The sequence below is a fragment of the Hemiscyllium ocellatum genome, chromosome 35 (genome assembly GCF_020745735.1).
Source record: "Hemiscyllium ocellatum isolate sHemOce1 chromosome 35, sHemOce1.pat.X.cur, whole genome shotgun sequence".
Lineage (NCBI taxonomy): Eukaryota > Metazoa > Chordata > Chondrichthyes > Orectolobiformes > Hemiscylliidae > Hemiscyllium > Hemiscyllium ocellatum.
The window spans coordinates 23,006,905-23,026,532 of NC_083435.1; the positions used below are offsets into that span (position 1 = coordinate 23,006,905).

General features: G+C 48.6%; 1 protein-coding gene across 2 annotated transcripts in view; it reads right to left on the reverse strand.

Annotated features, from left to right (window-relative positions):
- Positions 1-15,491: 15,491 nt before the first annotated feature.
- Positions 15,492-19,628, reverse strand: part of LOC132832768 (zinc-binding protein A33-like) — a 9,937-nt gene continuing 5,800 nt past the window's right edge. For both annotated transcript variants that reach the window (XM_060850901.1, XM_060850900.1), the window contains one exon: positions 15,492-18,901. In XM_060850901.1, coding sequence (XP_060706884.1) covers positions 18,351-18,901 — 551 coding nt within the window. In that variant the 3' untranslated portion in view covers positions 15,492-18,350. The remainder of the gene's footprint in view (positions 18,902-19,628) is intronic.

Below are 19,628 nucleotides of genomic sequence, written 5' to 3' on the forward strand. Positions count from 1 at the left end.
CGGTGTGGACTTGTTGGGCCGAAGGGTCTGTTTCCACACTGTAAGTAATCTATAGAAGAACAAGACGTGGGTTTACTGATTTTTAGGGCAAGTTACACTTTAGCTGCAGTCAGGATGTTTCCCTTTTTGTGGGAACGCCTGGGACCAGATGGGATATCCTCAGAACAAAGAGTCACACATTTAAAAGGTGAGGGGGAAATCCCTTCTCGCAGAGGGATGCTTTATCACAGAGACTGGGTCATTAAAAATGCCCAAGACTGGGATCGACAGATTTTTGATCAGTGAAGGAATCAAGAACTATGGGGAAAAGGCCAAAAAGTGGAGTTGAAGACTATCAGATCGGCCCCGAATAGTAGCACAGACTCCATGGACTGTAGCTTCTACATCGTATGGACATAAGAATACCAAATTTCAATGGGAGTAACTCTTTTTTTATTGATTCATGGGATGACGGTGTTATTGCCTAAGCCTAATTACCTGAAGTCAACTTCATCACTGTGGGTCTGGAGTCACGTGTAAACCAGACCAGGTAAGGATGGCCGCTTCCTTCCCTGAAGGACATTAGTGAACCAGATGGGTTTTCCCCCAAACAGTCATTGACGGACTGATCGTCACCAATAGATTCTTAACTCGAGAGATTTATTGAATTCAAACTCCACCATCTCCCTTGGTGGGATCCGCACACAGATTCGCCCAGAACATTACCTGGATTTAACAGTCCAGCGATAATACTACTAGGGCCAATGGCATCCCCGATCAGTCCTACTGCGTGAGTAAAGGGAGCTGATTGGTTGAAAGGTCAAACCTGATTGGTTGAGGCATTGCTACAGAGAATGCGGTAGAGACATTTTTTTGCACCATTCCTCTTCAAGTCAAAAAGCACAATCCCCCAGACACGTTTCTTTCTCTGAAGGATGGCACTCTGGGTCGATGTCAACTCTACATCGCAAGCCCAACTGGTCATCTTAAACTGGGTTATTTGCATGTCTATTCTCACACTGACGATTGTTTAGCAGCTGCTGGAAGAATGTCTAATGTTAGGCCTTATCTGACTGTTCAGAAGGAAACCATTTGGTATCTCACCAGTGCGTGGGCTCTTCGAAAGAAAGGGCTGAGTTGGTCTGAAAATGGATCCTTTCCAATCCTCTTCACTCCCACAGCCAACGTCTCAGTCCCAATGGTATGTGGTTTCACTGCTCCAAGGTTAATGCATTCCATTTCCTCACAACCGTCCCTATACGGAAAGCTCCCTATTTCCCTGCCAGGTCAGTTTGGTGGGTCACTGTAAGAAAGTGTGTCCTGACTTGCTCTGTGAGGACCTCTCACGACTCTGATTAATATCACCCATGCTTTGAGGAAGGGTTGTCCAATTGTTCACGTGACTGAGGTCCTTATTCTCTGGTATCTTCTTATGTCAAGTTCAATCTTTGTATGGAGGTGCTTTGTTCATCCTGCAACTGGATCTGGGCAGCTACTGCAGTCTATGGAGGTCTCTGTCTCCTGCTGTGCCCTGTATTAGATGCCAAGTGACTTTGCCACAGACCAGGCCAAACCCCCTCAAAGCAGATAGTCTGACCCTGAACGTTTTCTTATTTTACAGGTAAGTGTAAGGTGTTGCATTCCATATTCAACTCGATTGGTCACACTTTCAGATTTAAAACAAAACACACTGTATTCAAATCGCAAATTCACCTGTACCTCCACACACAGCATTTACTGCATCCGCTGCACCCGATGTGGTCTCCTCTACATTGGGGAGACAGGCCGCCTACTTGCGGAATGTTTCAGAGAACACCTCTGGGACACCCGCACCAACCAACCCAACCACCCCATGGCTGAACACTTTAGCTCCCCCTCCCACTCTGCCAAGGACATACAGGCCCTTGGCCTCCTCCATCGCCAGACCCTGGCCACACGACACCTGGAGGAAGAGCGCCTCATCTTCCACCTCGGAACCCTCCAACCACAAGGGATGAATGTAGATTTCTCCAGCTTCCTCATTTCCCCTCCCCCCACCTTATCTTAGTCCCAACCCCCTGATTCAGCACTGCCCTCTTGACCTGCAATCTTCTTCCCGACCTCCCCGCCCCCACCCCCTCTCCGGCCCATCACCCTCACCCTCACCTCCTTCCACCTATCGTCTTCCCAGTGCCCCTCCCCCAAATTCCCTTCCCCCTACCTTTTATCTCAGCCCGCTTGGCACACCAGCCTCATTCCTGAAGAAGGGCTCATGCCCGATTCTCCTCCTCCTCAGATGCAGCCTGACCCGCTGTGTTTTTCCAGCAACACATTTTTCAGCACTTTATTCATCCACTATAACAAAATAAACAAAGAAAGAGGAGTTGGAATCTCCTAATTCAAACTTAGCAAAATAATAGACACAGTAGTTATCACTAATTAATTGTTCAAATATAACAACAACCCATAAGCAGAATCTTGGCAAAAGGCAAGTTCAGAGTCAGATTCTCACATGCGGTTCTCCAATCCAGGAGGAAAGAACATCAAAAGGCAATTCTGAGAGAGAGAAAGAGAGCAAACTCTCGTTTTCAGCTGTAGCAAAAGGAGATGTGGCAGCCTTTTCACAATCCCAGCAGCTTCTGCCACTGAAAAACAAAAAAAAGTAAAAATTGTTGTTCTGTGGGTGGGACCTCCAGCCACACCCATTCAGGCTGCTTCTATTGTACCAACCTTTGAAAAAACTAACAACCTCAGAAGTTGTTTGCTTTCTTACAGATTGCCGGGCACCTGTCATTCAATCTCTCTTTTAGAAAAAAGGACAAAATACGTTCTTGAAGCCACAGTATCTTCACGCTATATTTCCCTCTTTCTTCCTCTCTCTGTGAATGCTCAGAGGCCAGGCTGCATTCACTAACCTGCAGCCACCCCATGCGTTTAGCGAGCACATTGCCAAGAGATCAATTCTGAGTGAACCGAATTAAGATGCTTCTCTCGATTCTCCCCTTTGATTTTTGCCCACGGGAAGCAGAGTTGCATAAAACAGGGATAATCTCACAAACAGCCTTTTTGCATTTTAACTGCAAGCAAGACGCCAACTCTGACTTTAAACCAGTTCAGGGGGTGGGGGGGGGGAGCATGAGGCAAACATCACAGCTGAATAAATTCGACATTTCAGATAATTCGCTTCATCAAATAATAATGGCTTAAAGTGTCAGAGCATAACTTCTATGCATATGTCGGCTCAGAGACTTTTCCAATACTGTCGCCTCCCTGACTTTGCTGATTGTATTTTGCTGTGGGAGAGTGATGGTAGAGAGTGCTCGCTCCGCTGCCTTGTGTTAGCATATGCTCATTATTGATAAGCATGGAGATGTTTTATCCTGAGGTGCTGTCTGACAGAAGCTTATAAAACCATGAGGGGCATAGATAGAGTTAATGGTCGATGTCTTTCCCTGGGAGGGGGGGGAGTGATTTCCAGACTGAGGGGGCACATTTTTAAAGTAATAGGAGAGATTTTTTTTAAAAGAAAAAGAATGTGAAGGACCACTTTAATTACGCAGGGGGTGGTTCGTGTGTGGACCGAACCTTCTGAGGAAGTGGTGGATGTGAGCCCAGTTACAACACATTTGGGTAAGTCCATGAACGGGAAAGGTTTGGAGGGATATGGGCCAGGAGCAGGCAGGTGGGACTGGTTTAAATTGGGATTATGGACGAGTTGGACTGAAGGGTCTGTGTCCGTGCTGTATGACTCTATGACAGTCACATGCAAACAAAAGAAAAGGAGGGAATTTTCAAGAAATGTTGAGTGCACAGCTGCTCCAGCACACTGATGCCTTTTGCGCTGAGAATTAGACTTACCATTTACTGATTGCTATGTATTTACACATGAGCCTGCAGTCATTCCAAACTGCCCACAGCATTGTTTGATGAACAATGTGACATTTCAACACCACCCCACTTAAATTCGAAAAAGATGCATCCAATTATTGCAATCGGCAGTTGAAGCCGTGCCCCGAGCAGCTGAAATCGTCACCTTTCATTTATAACGACTTCAAAGGGTCGGAAATGGATCTTTTCAAAACATTTAACAGTTGGTTTGCAACAATACAAATCTCTGCCTCCTCAACACAAACTCAATGCTCCAGGGGACTCTGGAATATAAACAAACTTGAGCCAAACCAAATTGATGACAGCGGCTTAAAAGAGGTTCTGTGACAACAATTAAAGCATTTCAATGGGACGTGGCGAATGTTTTGTATGGGGCAGCACTGTGGCTTTGTGGTTAGCGCTGCTGCCTCACAGCACCAAGGACCCAGGTTCAACTCCAGCCTTGTATGTTCTTCCTGTGTCTGCATGAGTTTCTTTGCTAAGTTGCCCATTGTGTTTCCTTCCTTCCTGGTGGTGGAAATTGAATAAAGATTAGTCCACCTGATGTCTCTCACTTGCACACACACACAACATGGGTGCTGGGGAAAAATAAGCACTACCGCAGTTAGGCAGCCCCTCTGTGGGGGAAACAGATATATTACAAATGTAAATAACTCACTGCAAAGTGAAGGTGACACTTCTGATGGCTCAGCGCTCTGCAATGAACCTTCGCAGCTTAAAATCTTACTTGTGTTGTCTCCCGAGCACACTGCCATTCTCCCTCCTTCCCAGGAGGACGCTGAGGGAACCCACCATTCTCAATGAGCGAGTGGTGCATCAGTCAGCGCTCAGAGTCGACACCATGTGCTCAGCTCCACCGCGGCTGGGTCAGGATCGAGAACACCTTCGGGTGAAAAATTAGCTCTGCAGATGCTGGAGATCACAGTTGAAAATGTGTTGCTGGTTAAAGCACAGCAGGTTAGGCAGCATCCAAGGAACAGGAAATTCGACGTTTCGGGCATAAACCCTTCATCAGGAATGAGGAGAGGGTGGCAGGCAGGTTAAGATAAAAGGTAGGGAGGAGGGACTTGGGGGAGGGGCCAACACCTTTGGGTGGTTTGTCTCAGCTCGTTCAGCTCCCAAGGCTGTGTCCACACTCAGCACTCCCTTTGTTCAAACCACCGTTGCTTTCAATTCCTGGTCATTGTGGTATTTCACAGAATGGATCTCCTGCTCTGAGTATCAGGGGGAGGGCTCCCTTTAACAAACCATGGCTGCAGTTTCTCAGTTTGGTTTTTTTTTGGGGGTGGGGGGGATAACTCCACGTATAGAGCAATTTTCATTGCCAGGAAACCCACTGAGGGTCAGGCTAGATGTAGGGGAGTTGAAAGGGGGGGGGGGGGGAATAAACAAATCAGGGAAACAAACAGACAAAATGCGGAGAGACCAGCAGCTAAGGTAGGAATGGACTTTTATTTTTAAAAGTGTTTTCTGCAGGCAAAGATAGTGAAAAAGGAGGACAAAGTCACATGACACCAGGTTATAGTCCAATAGCTCATTCCTGATGAAGAGCTCCTGGATTTCCCTGCTCCTGGGATGCTGCCTGACCTGCTGTACTTTTCCAACACCACTCTAACCTTGGCGCTGATCTCCAGCGTCTGCAGTCCCCACTTTTGTACAGTCCAACAGGTTTATTTAACAACACAAGCTGTCAGATCACCTTCACAAGGGGGGAAGGAGCAGCTTTGTGATTTTTAAACGCTCCTGTAGGGCTGTAATCTGCTGCTGCGTGACCTCTGTCTCTGTCCCAGCCCAGGGGGACAGTGAGGGCTGCAGAGTCAGTGTCCAAAAAAGGGGGTCGCTGGAAAAGCACTGCGGGGCAGACAGCATCCGAGGGGCAGGAGAGTCAATGTTTCGGGCACAGGCTCTTCATGTCTTTGGGGGGAAAGGGGGCTGAGAGATAAATAGGAGGGTGGGGGGGGTGGGGCTGGGGAAAGGTGATAGATCAATGCAGCTGTTCTGTACATCGAGTTATCCCCCCCCAAATAAAAAAAACCAAACTGAGAAACTGCAGCCATAGTTTGTTTAAGGGAGCCCTCCCCCTGATATTCAGAGCAGGAGATCCATTCTGTGAAATACCACAATGACCAGGAATTGAAAGCAACAGCGGTTTGATAAGGGAGTGCTGAGTGTGGACACAGCCTTGGGAGCTGAGACAAACCACCCGAAGGTGTTCTCGATCCTGACCCAGCCGCGGTGAAGCTGAGCACATGGTGTCGACTCTGAGCGCTGACTGATGCACCACTCACTCATTGAGGATGGTGGATTCCCTCAGCGTCCTCCTGGGAAGGAGGGAGAATGGCAGTGTGCTCGGGAGACAACACAAGTAAGATTTTAAGCTGCGAAGGTTCATTGCAGAGCGCTGAGCCATCAGAAGTGTATCTTCCGCAAACACGTTGCCTCACACGGCATCTCACATTCCCCCACTTGAGGAAACATCCTCTCTATCTCTGCTTTATCATCTAGCCACTGCCTAACAACAATCTCATCTTGGTGCCCGAAACTCTGTTGGAAAATGCAGCTAATTCTCCTGTTTTGAGACAGGCCTAGCTGGACCTCTTCTGTATTCCTCTCTGTAGCCTATGTGTATGGAATGAGCTGCCAGAGGAAGTGGTGGAGGCTGGTACAATTGCAACATTTAAGAGGCATTTGGATGGGTATGTGAATAGGAAGGGTTTGGAGGGATATGGGCCGGGTGCTGGCAGCTGGGACCAGATTGGGTTGGGATATCTGGTCGGCACGGACGAGTTGGACCGAAGGGTCTGTTTCCTTACTGTACATCTCTATGACTCTAAGTGTCACTTTCACTTTGCAGTGAGTGAAGTGCACCGTCACCCCCGAAGCTACAGGTCTATTTACATTTTTAAATATATTTATTTTCCCCCACGCTACCACCTAACTGCGGTAATGCTTTTTCTTCCCCAGTTATGTGTGCACGGGTGTGAGACACAGTGAGAGACAACAAGTGGACAAATCTTTATTCAATTCCCACCACCAGGAAGAGAGGAAACTAGGCCTACTCAAATTTGTTACATCCCATTGAAATGCTTTAACTGTTATTACAGAGCCACTTTTAAGCTGCTGTCACCAATTGGTTTTGTTCAATTAGTTTGCAGTATAGAGTGTACTGGACCATTGGGTTTGTGGTTAAGAGGGAAAGGTTATAGGTAGATGCAGGGGGGTGACGGTGACAGGTAGGTGGGAAGGAAGATGGATGGGTGGGACAGGTCAAGTGGGCGGTTGGAGGGTTGGATGTGGGGTGAGTTGGTGGTGGAGAGTGGAATTTGGAAACTAGTGATGTCGATGTTGATGCTGTGTAGTTAAAGGGTCCCAGTCCAACACCCGCATCTCCCCATTGTAAAAAGGACAGCACTGTTGAGGGAGGGAGGGGGGTGGGGGCATCTTGTGTTAAATTTACAGCTGTCTTTATCAAGGGGGCCCACACTCAAGTCATAGTGAAAGAGCAGGAAGGTGGTTTGACAATGGAGGAGTTATTAAATGGGTTTGCTGTATCCAAATTTCGGAAGCCACCAGAACACAGAAGGATGGAAGTGGAGGAGATGTGGATCTTCCAATCTTCCTTATGTGTAGGAGTGATGTCAGAGGATACCAGAGTGACAATGCTACATACTTGTTCAAAGATGACGCAGAGGATGAACCCAACATCCACGGACCACTCAGTCCATTTTTCAACTGTAAGGGCTAAATGAAACCTTCACACTACAAGCAACGTAGAGGCAGTAGGATCTCTGTAGGCACTTGGGTGTGAATAGAAGACATTGATAAGAAAGACAGCCTAAGGTGGCCATGGAAGGAGACAGTGGGGGGGCAGAGAAAACGAATATGGGAAATAGGTGCAGGAGTGGGCCACTCGCCCCTTGAGCCAGCACCACCATGCAACACGATCATGGCTGATCACAAAGAGGCAGCAACAAAACACAAGAAATTTTACAGAGGTTGCAAAACGGTGTTGAGGAGGAGGAAGGTAAATGGAAATTAAAACGGGAAGAATTTCAGAAGGCATTGATATATCAGGCTTTTGCAATGGTGTGCCTTGTTCCCCACAAATGGATTGATCGTTGCACTTAACTAACAACTTGGTCAGATTGTTCAGAATGTGTGTGTGTGTGTGTATATACATGTGTGTGTGTGTGTGAATGTATATACGTGTGTATGTGAGTGTGCGTGTGTGTGTTAGTGTATGTATATACGTGTGTGTGTGAGTGTGCGTGTGTGTGTGTTAGTGTATGTGTGTGTGTATGCCTCAAACCCCCCAATTCACTATCACCCCCACACACACCCCACCCCCAAACCCCCTTACTTCACTATCACTCCTCCACACCCAAACCCCCCCACTTCAGTATCACCCCTTCAACCCCACCCCCAAACCCCACTATCACCCCTCCACACACACCCCACCAACACCCCCACTCCACTATCACCCCCCCCACACACACACCCCACCCCCAACTCTCCCACTTCATTATCATCCCTCCACACCCCACCCCCAAACCCCACCGCTCCACTATCACCCCCCCCCCCACACACACACCCCACACCCAACTCTCCCACTTCATTATCACCCCTCCACACCCTCTCTCTTGGCCAAGCCAAGCCAGTGAATATAAAGCTTTCTGTGGTGCCTTTTCCCATTTGCTGTTGAAAACATTTAAATTAGATTCCCCACAGTGTGAAAACAGGCCCTTCGGCCCAACCAGTCCACACCGACCCTCCGAAGAGTAACCCACCCTGACCCATTTCCATCTGACTAATGCACCTCACACTATGGCGCAATTTAGCACGGCCAATTCACCCTGACCTGCATGTCTTTGGATTCTGGGAGGAAACTGGAGCAAACCCACACAGACACGGGGAGAATGTGCAAACACCACATAGTCAGATGCCCGAGGTTGGAATCAGACCAGGGACCCTGGCGCTGTGAGGCAGCGGTGCTAACCACTGAGCCACCATGCCTGCAGCCTGACTGCAGATTACTTTTGCCAGTATCTCAACATGCTAATACCTTATTTCAGAATCTGAGATTATTCTCTGGAGGGGCGGAGCAGTTAGAAAGCAGTCTCTCCCTAACTTGTGTTGACTTATGTCAATGTGCCTGTATCATTCTGTCCTTCAGACAAGCAACTCAGGGAGCACAGTGGATGAGAGATATCCAATGACCAGTGTTATTCTGTTTGTAACTGCACGGCTACTTGATCTTTATACAATTTGAGCTACATCTCCAAGCCAGCTATAGACTAATGAAACAGCATTCTCTTCTTTGTAATATAAATGTGGTAGCAGGTGGAGGCAGATGTCATCGGGGCATTTAAGAGATGCTTAGATAAGCACATGAGGATGGGAGCAATGGAGGGATATAGACCAATGGGTTTTACCAAAGGACCACTCTCCTGCTCCCCGGACGATGCCTGACCTGCTGTGCTTTTCCAGCGCCACACTCTGATCTCCAGCATCAGCGGCCCTCACTTTCACCGAATATAAACCAAAAAGGCAGGCAGAAGGGATTAGGTTAATTTTGCATTACATTAGGCACAGCACTGCGGGCCGAAGGGCCCATTCCTGTACTGTTCTATGTGTTATCTGGGGTAAAATTGCTTGCTGACTGGGTGAATTTGACCTTACACCGAGAGACGCCGAGAGACATCTGCTTTATTTGTCGTGTGTGAAGCAGGATTGGAAAGTGCGGAAGAGGGAGCTATCCCGTGTAAAGATAAGCGACTTTTCTGTCTGCCCGAGGTTTTGCCTCAGTCCATTTAATGAGGCATTTCTCTCCTTACAACTACTCGCAAGCCTTTCGGCCCGTTGAGACCATACTGACCCTTTGAAGAGCATCGCAGCCAGACCCTAGAACTCCACTTTTCCCATGACTGATTAGTCTAGCTCTGGGGCATGGCCGGTTCCCCTAACCTGCACAGGTATGAACTGTGGGAGGAAACCCACGCAAACGCGGGAAGAATTGTAAACTCCACACGGGGGGGGGTCACCCGAGGGTGGGAACGAAGCCAGGCTCCCTGGCTGCTGTGAGGCAGCAGTGCTAACCAATGTGTGACCTCTGGTTTGTCACATTTAATGGCGACATTAATGGATCATTAAAATGAAAGAGCTCACCCGATCTGGCCTATATTTGACTTCAGATTCAGGGCAAGCTGGTTGACTTCTGAAATGGATTAGCAAGCAACTCTGTTGTAGTCCAACTGGGGCCAAGCAGCTGCCACCCTGCCTAACCCCAGCGTGGCCGCACACAGGACGCAGAAACCTGTCCAAACCATACCTGGAGCACCCAATCTGTCTCAGCATTGACCAAACAGGCTGACAAGGGAAATCCCAGACACCACCACAGTCACTCACGGACCAGGGAATACACTTCCCAATACAACCTGACTATAAGCTTCCTGGACCCAATCGTAACCCAGTGATACCAAAGCCACACAAAGGGCAGGTCAGACGGGGAGGCACCAGCATACCTCGCTCACAGGGGAGCAACAATGGAAACACCTTACTGCCAAAAAAAAGGGACATTCTCACCTACCCTCGAGGCCAACTGAAATCTCCTGATCCCATTTAAGACTGATTAATGCGTCATTGTACCTAGATTCAGGACATTCTTCAGATAAGTGGTGGAGGCTGGTACAATTGCAACATTTAAGAGGCATTTGGATGGGTATTGGAGGGATATGGGCCGGGTGCTGGCAGGTGGGACTAGATTGGGTTGGGATATCTAGTCAGCATAGACGGGTTGGACCGAAGGGTCTGTTTCTGTGCTGTACATCTCTGTGACTCTATGATAACTGCTTTGCGATTATCACTGTCATAACTGGATTACTTGATTATCAAGACCATTGTATTTTTCCTATTTTTAATTCGGATCATTGTGAGTATTCCTATAGAAACTGGCTTGATTCTCAACTCAGGGAAGAGAACCCTTGATCTCCCTGTCCAGACGGTCAGTCCTGTCTCAGCCTAGTCAGCTTCTCTTCCAGCGGTATGGCTTGTAATGAACAGCTTGTCAATTCCACCCGATCTGGTTAATGTGGTCTCTGTTCAAACAGGCTCACTTCTCAGACACTGCCCCCTTTTCCATCGATGTCCATGTTCTCTGAGAGTTTTTTCTTTCTAAACATAAACAGGGAAGGGGGATCTTATCAGGCAGCTGTACCAAAGAGTCTAGATTAGAAAGGTGCTGGAAAAGCACAGCAGGTCAGGCAGCATCCGAGGAGCAGGAAAATCGACATTTTGGGCAAAATCAGGAATAGAGGATTTTGCCTGAAACGGCGATTTTCCTGTTCCCCTCGGATGCTGCCTGACCTGCTGCACTTTTCTAGCACCACTCTGATCTAGACTCTGGTTTCCAGCATCTGCAGTCCTTGTTTTTAACCTGGCTGTACCAGAGAGTTGACAGTCTGAAGGACTAAGTAGCCTCCTTCACCATTCCATCAGTAAGAAGCCTTGAGTCCTCTCCCACAATCCCAGACCGTGTAATGTTTGCCTATTCACCTGCCATCCCTTCACTAATACCTGCGGTGCTTTCACTTAAACTGTTCGAACTCCTTTCCAAACTGGAATCTCCCGGGCTTGAACCTTGTACAATTCTGATGGCTTAAACTTTCTCAGCTTGAAATATTTGAGGGCTTCCATACAAACACCCCGAGCCTCGAACTTCCGCGCACTGGAAATTATTGTTGTGGTTCTGCTCGCCGAGCTGGAAGTTTTTGCTGCAAACGTTTCATTCCCTGGCTAGGGAACATCATCAGTGCTGTTGGAGCCTCGTGTGAAGCGCTGCTTTGATGTTTCTTCCGGTATTTATATTGGTTTGTTCTTGCCGCTTCCGGGTGTCAGTTTCAGCTGCAGTGATTTGTATGTGGGGTCCAGGTCGATGTGTCTGTTGATGGATGTTCTTGCCGTTTCCGGGTGTCAGTTTCAGCTGTAGTGGTTTGTATATGGTGTCCAGGTCAATGTGTCTGTTGATGGAGTTTGGGGATGAATGCCATGCTTCTAGGAATTCTCTGGCTGTTCTCTGTCTGGCTTGTCCTATGATAGTGGTGTTTTCCCAGTCAAATTCGTGTTGCTAGTTGTCTGAGTGTATGGCTACTAGAGATAGCTGGTCGTGTCGTTTTGTGGCTAGCTGATGTTCATGGATGCGGATTGTTAGCTGTCTTCCTGTTTGTCCTATATAGTGTTTTGTGCAGTCCTTGCATGGTATTTTGTAAACTACGTTAGTTTGGCTCATGCTGGATATTGGGTCCTTTGTTCTAGTGAGTTGTTGTCTGAGCGTGGATGTTGGCTTGTGTGCTGTTATGAGTCCTAAGGGTCGCAGTAGTCTGGCTGTCAGTTCTGAGACACTCCTGCCGTATGGTAGAGTGGCTAGTCCTTTTGGTTGTGGCATGTCCTCGTTCCTCGGTCTATCTCTTAGGCATCTGGTGATAAAGTTGCGTGGGTATCCGTTTTTGGCGAATACCTTGTGTAGATGTTCCTCTTCCTCTTTTTGCAGTTCTAGTGTACTGCAGTGTGTTGTGGCCCTTTTGAATAGTGTCCTGATGCAGCTTCGTTTGTGCGTGTTGGGGTGGTTACTTTCATAGTTTAGGACTTGGTCTGTGTGTGTTGGTTTCCTGTGTACCCTTGTGGTGAATTCTCCGTTGGGTGTTCTCTCTACTAACACGTCTAGGAATGGGAGTTGGCTATCCTTTTCCTCTTCTCGTGTGAATCGGATTCCTGTGAGTGTGGCATTGATGATTCGGTGTGTTTTTTCTATATCTGTGTTTTTGATGATTACAAAGGTGTCATCAACATATCTGACCCAGAGTTTGGGTTGGATTTGTGGCATGGCTGTATGTTCTAACCTTTGCATAACTGCCTCTGCTATGAGTCCCGAGATTGGTGATCCCATGGGTGTTCCGTTGATTTGTTCGTATATCTGATTGTTGAATGTAAAGTGTGTGGTGAGGCACAGGTCTAGTAGTTTAAGTATGCCGTCCTTGTTGATAGGTTCGGCCTCCTGTGTTCTGTTATGTATGTCCAGTAGGTTGGCTATTGTTTCTCTGGCTAGGGTTTTGTCAATTGAAGTGAACAGTGCCGTCACGTTGAATGATACCATGGTTTCTTCTTTGTCTATGTGTGTATTCCTGATGACGTCCAAGAATTCCTGTGTTGATTGTATGGAGTGTTTGGATCCGCTGACTAGGTGTTTCAGTTTTTGTTGTAGTTCTTTGGCCAGTTTGTATGCTGGTGTCCCTGGTAGTGATACTATGGGTCTGAGTGGGATGTCTGGTTTGTGTACTTTGGGTAGTCCATAGAATCTGGGGGTGTTGTTGCTTTCAGGTTTCATTCTTTGCTGGTCTGCTTTGGTTATCTGTCCGTTTTTTTGTAGATTCCTTAGTGTGTTGTTTATTCTATTGGTGAGTTGTGGTGTGGGGTCGGAATCCTTCATTTGGTAGGTGTTGGTGTCTGCGAGTAGTTGTTGTGTTTTACTGATGTAGTCTGATTTATCTAGGATGACCGTCATTCTGCCTTTATCTGCCGGTAGTATGATTATGTTTTTGTCATTTTTCAGTGCTTTCAGTGCTTCCCTCTCCTTGGTGTTGAGGTTATGTGTATGTCGTTTTCTTATCATCATGGGTACTACCGTTTGTCTCACTGTTTGTTGTGTCTCTTCTGTCAGTCCATTGTTCCTGAGTGTGCTTTCTAGTGCTGCTAGGAAGTCTGCTGTGTTGGCATCCCTGTGGTTGTAGCCATACACGCAGACAACCAGCAACATGAATTTGACTGGGAAAACACCACTATCATAGGACAAGCCAGACAGAGAACAGCCAGAGAATTCCTAGAAGCATGGCATTCATCCCCAAACTCCATCAACAGACACATTGACCTGGACACCATATACAAACCACTACAGCTGAAACTGACACCCGGAAACGGCAAGAACATCCATCAACAGACACATCGACCTGGACCCCACATACAAATCACTGCAGCTGAAACTGACACCCGGAAGCGGCAAGAACAAACCAATATAAATACCGGAAGAAACATCAAAGCAGCGCTTCACACGAGGCTCCAACAGCACTGATGATGTTCCCTAGCCAGGGAACGAAACGTTTGCAGCAAAAACTTCCAGCTCGGCGAGCAGAACCACAACAATGGATACCCGAGCTACAAATCTTCAATCAGATTTTAAACTGGAAATTATTTCTGACTGGTCGCCCTGAACTAACTTGATTCTTTCAATCTAAAGTAAAAACTAAACTCGTGCCCCGGCCTGATTACTCTGCCTGTCCTAAACTCACCAGCAAAACCATTTTGTTCATTAACATTGTCTTAGAAATGTTGCATTTAAGTCAATGTCCAGACAACTTTCTGACCTCTTTCTCATTAAAAAAAAAGTACCTGGCGATACTAACCAAAATCCGTCTGCCTGGCTTTGTTGTTACATTTACTATATACTCACGAGCATCAATCCCAAGCCCTTCACTTGTAACCACCAGCCAGTAGCTCAGTGACTCGAACCTGTGCTCTCTGATGCAGGACTGTGCAGTGACATCACTGATGATCAAAATCGGCCATTTTATCAATACCTACTGCAAGCCGAGAAGGAAAACATTCAACAAGAGGCACTTTGTACAGAGTCCTGTGGGAAGCATTATTGAGACATCGAACATTACAGGATAACACTGACAATTACCACGAGAAGGTAACATTGTTGATGAATTGCCCAGCCCTTCCTCCCCACGTCCCTCCCCACACCCACCTCCCAGTTCCTCTGGGATTCCAGTTGATGGATGTACAAATGGTACAGTCCTACAGAGGTGCATTTTCTGTACTTGATCGGTGAATGCCAAATCACTCTTTTGTTCCAAACGAGAACAAGATTAAAGTATCGAGGGATTTTAAATGAGTTGTACCCATCGTTGGGTCAGTGGTTAGCACTGCTACCTCCTACCATCCCAGGTTCGATTCTACCCTTGGGCGGCTGTCAATGTGGACTTTGCAACATCAGATTCCCTATATCTGCGTGGCGCTCCGGTTTCCTCCCAAAGACCTAAGGGGCAATTTTTTCACTCAGACAGCAGTGTGTACAGAATGAGCTGCCAGAGGAAATGGTGGAGGTTCATACAATTACAACATTGAAAAGGCATCTGGATGGAAGGGTTTGGAGGGATATGGGCCAGGTGGGACTAGATTGGGTTGGGATATCTGGTCGGCATGGACAGGTTGGACCGAAGGGTCTGTTTCCATGCTGTACATCTCAATGACTCTATGTGCATGGGACGTAGTGTCCAGGGATGTACAGACTAGGGGGGTGAGCCACAGGAAGTGCAGGGTTACAGGGATAGGGTCTGAGATTCGGGGCGGGGCAGGGGGGGTTCAGTGTGGACTTGATGGGCTGAATGGCTTGCCTCCAAACTGTCGGGATTCTATGGTTGGTACGTGTTGCACATCATAATTGTGAGGAGTGGCTCCAGAAGTGTCTATTCAAACTGGGTCATGCTGGTCTGCCCACTTAATGAATTGTCTTTTTCTCTCTGCGTTAACGATTTGAAATTTGTGAACACTGAAATGCGGCAAAATAACAGCAAATAATAAAATTCAACACATGTTTCTGTTTTTTTTAATGGGTTCACACCTTCAGTGTGGTATATTCTCAAGTGTAGAGAGTCTGAATACATACAAAGACGTTAAAAATACAACATCGATACAGAGCAGTCAATACAAACTATGCAGTCCAGAATTTATATTTCTATTTATATTTTATAACCTGGTTCCTAAATGCCTCTAAATCCTTTCTCCTCATCCCACTTTCTCCAAACTTTATTTGGATTGTAGCCCTGTATCAGGAAAGTGTGAAGGAATCTGCCCCGCTCCCTGGTGTAACTCTAAATTACATTAATCATTGATCTTTGATTACATTAATCATTGCCACTGGTTCCTAACCCCTCAGCAATATGTTTCCTCTTCCTCCTCACTCCTGTTCGTCATCATTTCAAGCCTTTTAACTAAGCTCTACGGTATTTAAATGCACACAGGGGCCATTGTCCTGCATCTGGGCTTTACTGTTCAGTCATTCTGTCTGTCCCACCGCTATTCTAGATTGGATTAGATCATTTAGTGTGGAAACAGGCCCTTCGGCCCAACAAGTCTGCACCAACCCGCCGAAGCGCAACCCACCCATACCCCTACATTTACCCCTTACCTAACACTACGGGCAATTTAGCATGGCCAATTCACCTGACCCGCACATCCTTGGACTGTGGGAGGAAACCGGAGCACCCAGAGGAAACCCACACAGACACGGGGAGAACGTGCAAACTCCACACAGTCAGTCGCCTGAGGCGGGAATTGAACCCGGGTCTCTGGCGCTGTGAGGCAGCGGTGCTAACCGCTGTGCCACCGTGCCGCCCACAAATTCTCTAACACCTCAGGCTCAAGTTGCCCACTGCCTCCCTCCAGTCACCCTGCGGCTTTTCACCAGCTACTGGAGACTTCATCCACAGACCAAGGTTGGCACCTATTCACACTCGTTTCTCTTTAACGTTGAACCGAATGACTCCCTCGGCCATTTCGGAGTCAACCACATCGCTGTGGCTCTGGTGTCAAGTGTCAGGCAGACCAAGGAAGGACGGCAGATCTCCTTCCTCAAAGGGACATGAGTGAGCCAGATAGCCTTTTACTACAGTGGACACGAGCCTGCCCATTGCTATTAGGCCGAGTGAGCGGCTTTAGGTTCCAGACGGGACGGTTCCAATTTAAAATCCACTGCACAGTACAGACGAGGCCCTTCAGTCCATCGAGATAAACCCGCCCTTAAATCAACCGAAAAGGACCGCGGATGCTGGAAGTCAGAGACGAAGACGGAAATTGCTGGAAAAGCTCAGCAGGTCTGCAGCATCTGTGCAGAGAGCTCACTTCTCTGCACTGATGCTGCCTGTTGAGACCTTCTTCCCCCCAATTTCCATACACTAAATCTGCATCGGTCCTGCTTCCCCCGCGCTTGGCCCAGAGCCTTGAATGCGTTGGCATTGCAAGTGCTCATAGAGTAATAGAGGCGTACAGCACAGAAACAGACCCTTCGGACCAACCCATCCATGCCGAGCAGATATCCCGACCCACTCTAGTCCCAGCTGCCAGCACCCGGCCCATATCCCTCCAAACCCTTCCTATTCATATACCCATCCAGATGCCTCTTAAATGTTGCAATTGTACCAGCCTCCACCACTTCCTCTGGCAGCTCATTCCAGAGTACCACCCTCTGTGTGAAAAAGTTGCCCCTTAGGTCTCTTTTATATCTTGCCCCTCCTCTATTTCTGGACTCCCTCACCCCAGGGAAAAGACTTTGACTATTTACCCTATCCATGCCCCTCATGATTTTAGAAACCTCTATCAGGTCACCCCTCAGCCTCCGACACTCCAGGGAAAACAGCCCCAGCCTGTTCAGCCTCTCCCTAGAGTTCAATCGTTCCTTAAAGGATGCAAAGATTCCAGTCTCAGCTACCCTGCATTTCAGAAACACCTCTGGGTGAAATCTGTAATCCTGAAATGCCCCCTGCCCATCTCCCTAAAACGAAGCCCCCGGTTATTGACCCTTTGACTAAGAGGGATGGCTATTTTCTCTCCTTGCCCCATAACCTTCTATACCCCACCACCCCCAACCCCACGCCTCCACCTGCCAGTCTACAGAAGGTATCTCTCTCTACAGCAACGTTGCAGGGCTGGGATTGAAAACCCCTGCGCATTAGCTAGACTTTCGGGTCCAGCAACTGTCCCTGCCTCGTCTTTTCTCTACACGTACTGGGAACCCCTCTCCTGTTCTGACCTCCAGCACCTCTTCACGTTCCTGTCATAAACTACTTCCATTGGTGTTCCCGACCACCCGCCTTCCCACCTCGTTTCTCACTCTCTCTTCGACCACCCCCCCCACCCCACCACTCCTCTCCGCACCCCCCCCACCAACTTTCCAATTGGAGTCCAACTGGGGACATTTCCACACCACCCAGTCCCACGGCCTGACAGTGGTCGGGCCTGGTCGAGAAAGGATTTCTGTAAAACGCACATACAATTCCAACGAGACTGGGATGGTTACCTTCACTGGAGGGAAGGGGGCAGGGGCTGGGGTCTAGAGCAAAGGGGGGGGGGGGGGGGGGCGGTCTCAGAGTACAGGGTAAACCATTTGGCAGTGAAATGAAGAAACGTCCTCGCTCAAGGAGGGCTGGTGAACTTGCCCAGCTCTCTGCAATGGAACGCCCCGAACGCCACAGAGCTCCAGACAACCCCCATCCTGGAGGTGGTCTTTTCAGCATTGACACCACCCCACCTCCCCCTCGCTGGAGGAATCGCTATGTGTCTCTTTTGCACCCCCCATTCTCCTACCCCCCCTCCCCCCAACCTCCCCTCCTGGGAACCCCGAAAGGACGGACCTGTGGGATCCAGAGAGGCAGAAACGGTTGGGACGGTGGGATCTATTGACCTCTGGCACCGCAGATGCTCAGGGGAGCCGAGTTGGACCCGTCGTCGTTGGGTCCGGGGCAGAAGAAGGGGTACAGCCTCCCGGTGAAGGGGTGGGTGTAGGTGTAGACATGGGACATGTTGTCCGCATTGTAGAACGAGACCTGCCCGGCCCCATAGTCCAGGAGGACTCCCACCTTCCTGGGGCCGGCGTCCAGGCCGAGGGGGGTCAGCGACGGGGCGGTGCGGGCCACCCAGCCCTGCCGGGGGAACAGCCAGACGGTCCAGAAGCCACTCTCGGGCGTGGGGTCAATCTCGCCCTTCCTGGGCGCAGACTCTGAGGCCAGCCCCACTCCCCACCACCTCTTGTTAGCCACCTCCACCTGCCAGTAGTGCCTGCCGGACGTGAACCCCACGGAGCCAAGCACAAACGCTCCCCGGTCAAACCTCTGTGGGGTATCCGGCACCTTCTGCTCTTTATCCCCCAGCCTCACACTGGTGCGGTCCTCGGAAACCAGGAGCCAAGGGTTAGCCGTGTCTAGGTCCAGAGTTAGCGAGGCAGGGGCTGGGGGAGGTGGGGGGGGTGTGAGGAGGAGGGGGGGTTGGGGGAAGAGAGAGCGAGAGCAAGAGACGGATAGAGACAGAGCGAGAGAGAGAGAGAGAGTGGTAGACATAGATAGAGAGAGGTAGAGAGAAAGAGGTGGAGAGAGAGGGATAGAGAGAGAAAGAGGGAGAGAGAGAGGGGGGAGAGAGAGAGATAGAGAGAGGGATAGAGAGAAAGAGGTAGAGAGAGATAGAGAGAGAGAGATAGAGAGAGGTATAGAGAGAGAGAGAGAGACAGAGAGAGATAGAGAGAGAGAGAGAGGTAGAGAGACAGAGACACACAGAGAGAGAGATAGAGAGATATAGAGAGGGAGAGAGAGAGAAAGAGGGAGGGGTAGAGAGAGAGAGAGAGAGGGAGGGGAGAGAGAGAGAGAGAGAGAAAAAAAGGTAGAGAGAGGGATAGAGAGAGATGGAGAGAGAGAGAAGAGGTAGAGAGAGAGGGATAGAGAGAGGGGATAGAGAGAGAGAGAAAGTGGTAGAGAGAGAGGTAGAGAGAGAGAGCGAGGTACAGAGAGGTAGAGAGAGAGAGAGAGATGTAGAGAGATAAAGAGAGAGAGGGATAGAGAGAGAGAGAGAGAGAGAGGTAGAGAGAGAGAAAGGGATAGACAGAGAGAGAGACAGAGAGAGAGGTAGAGAGAGAGAGAGAGAGAGATAGAGAGAGATAGAGAGAGAGTAGATAGAGAGAGAGA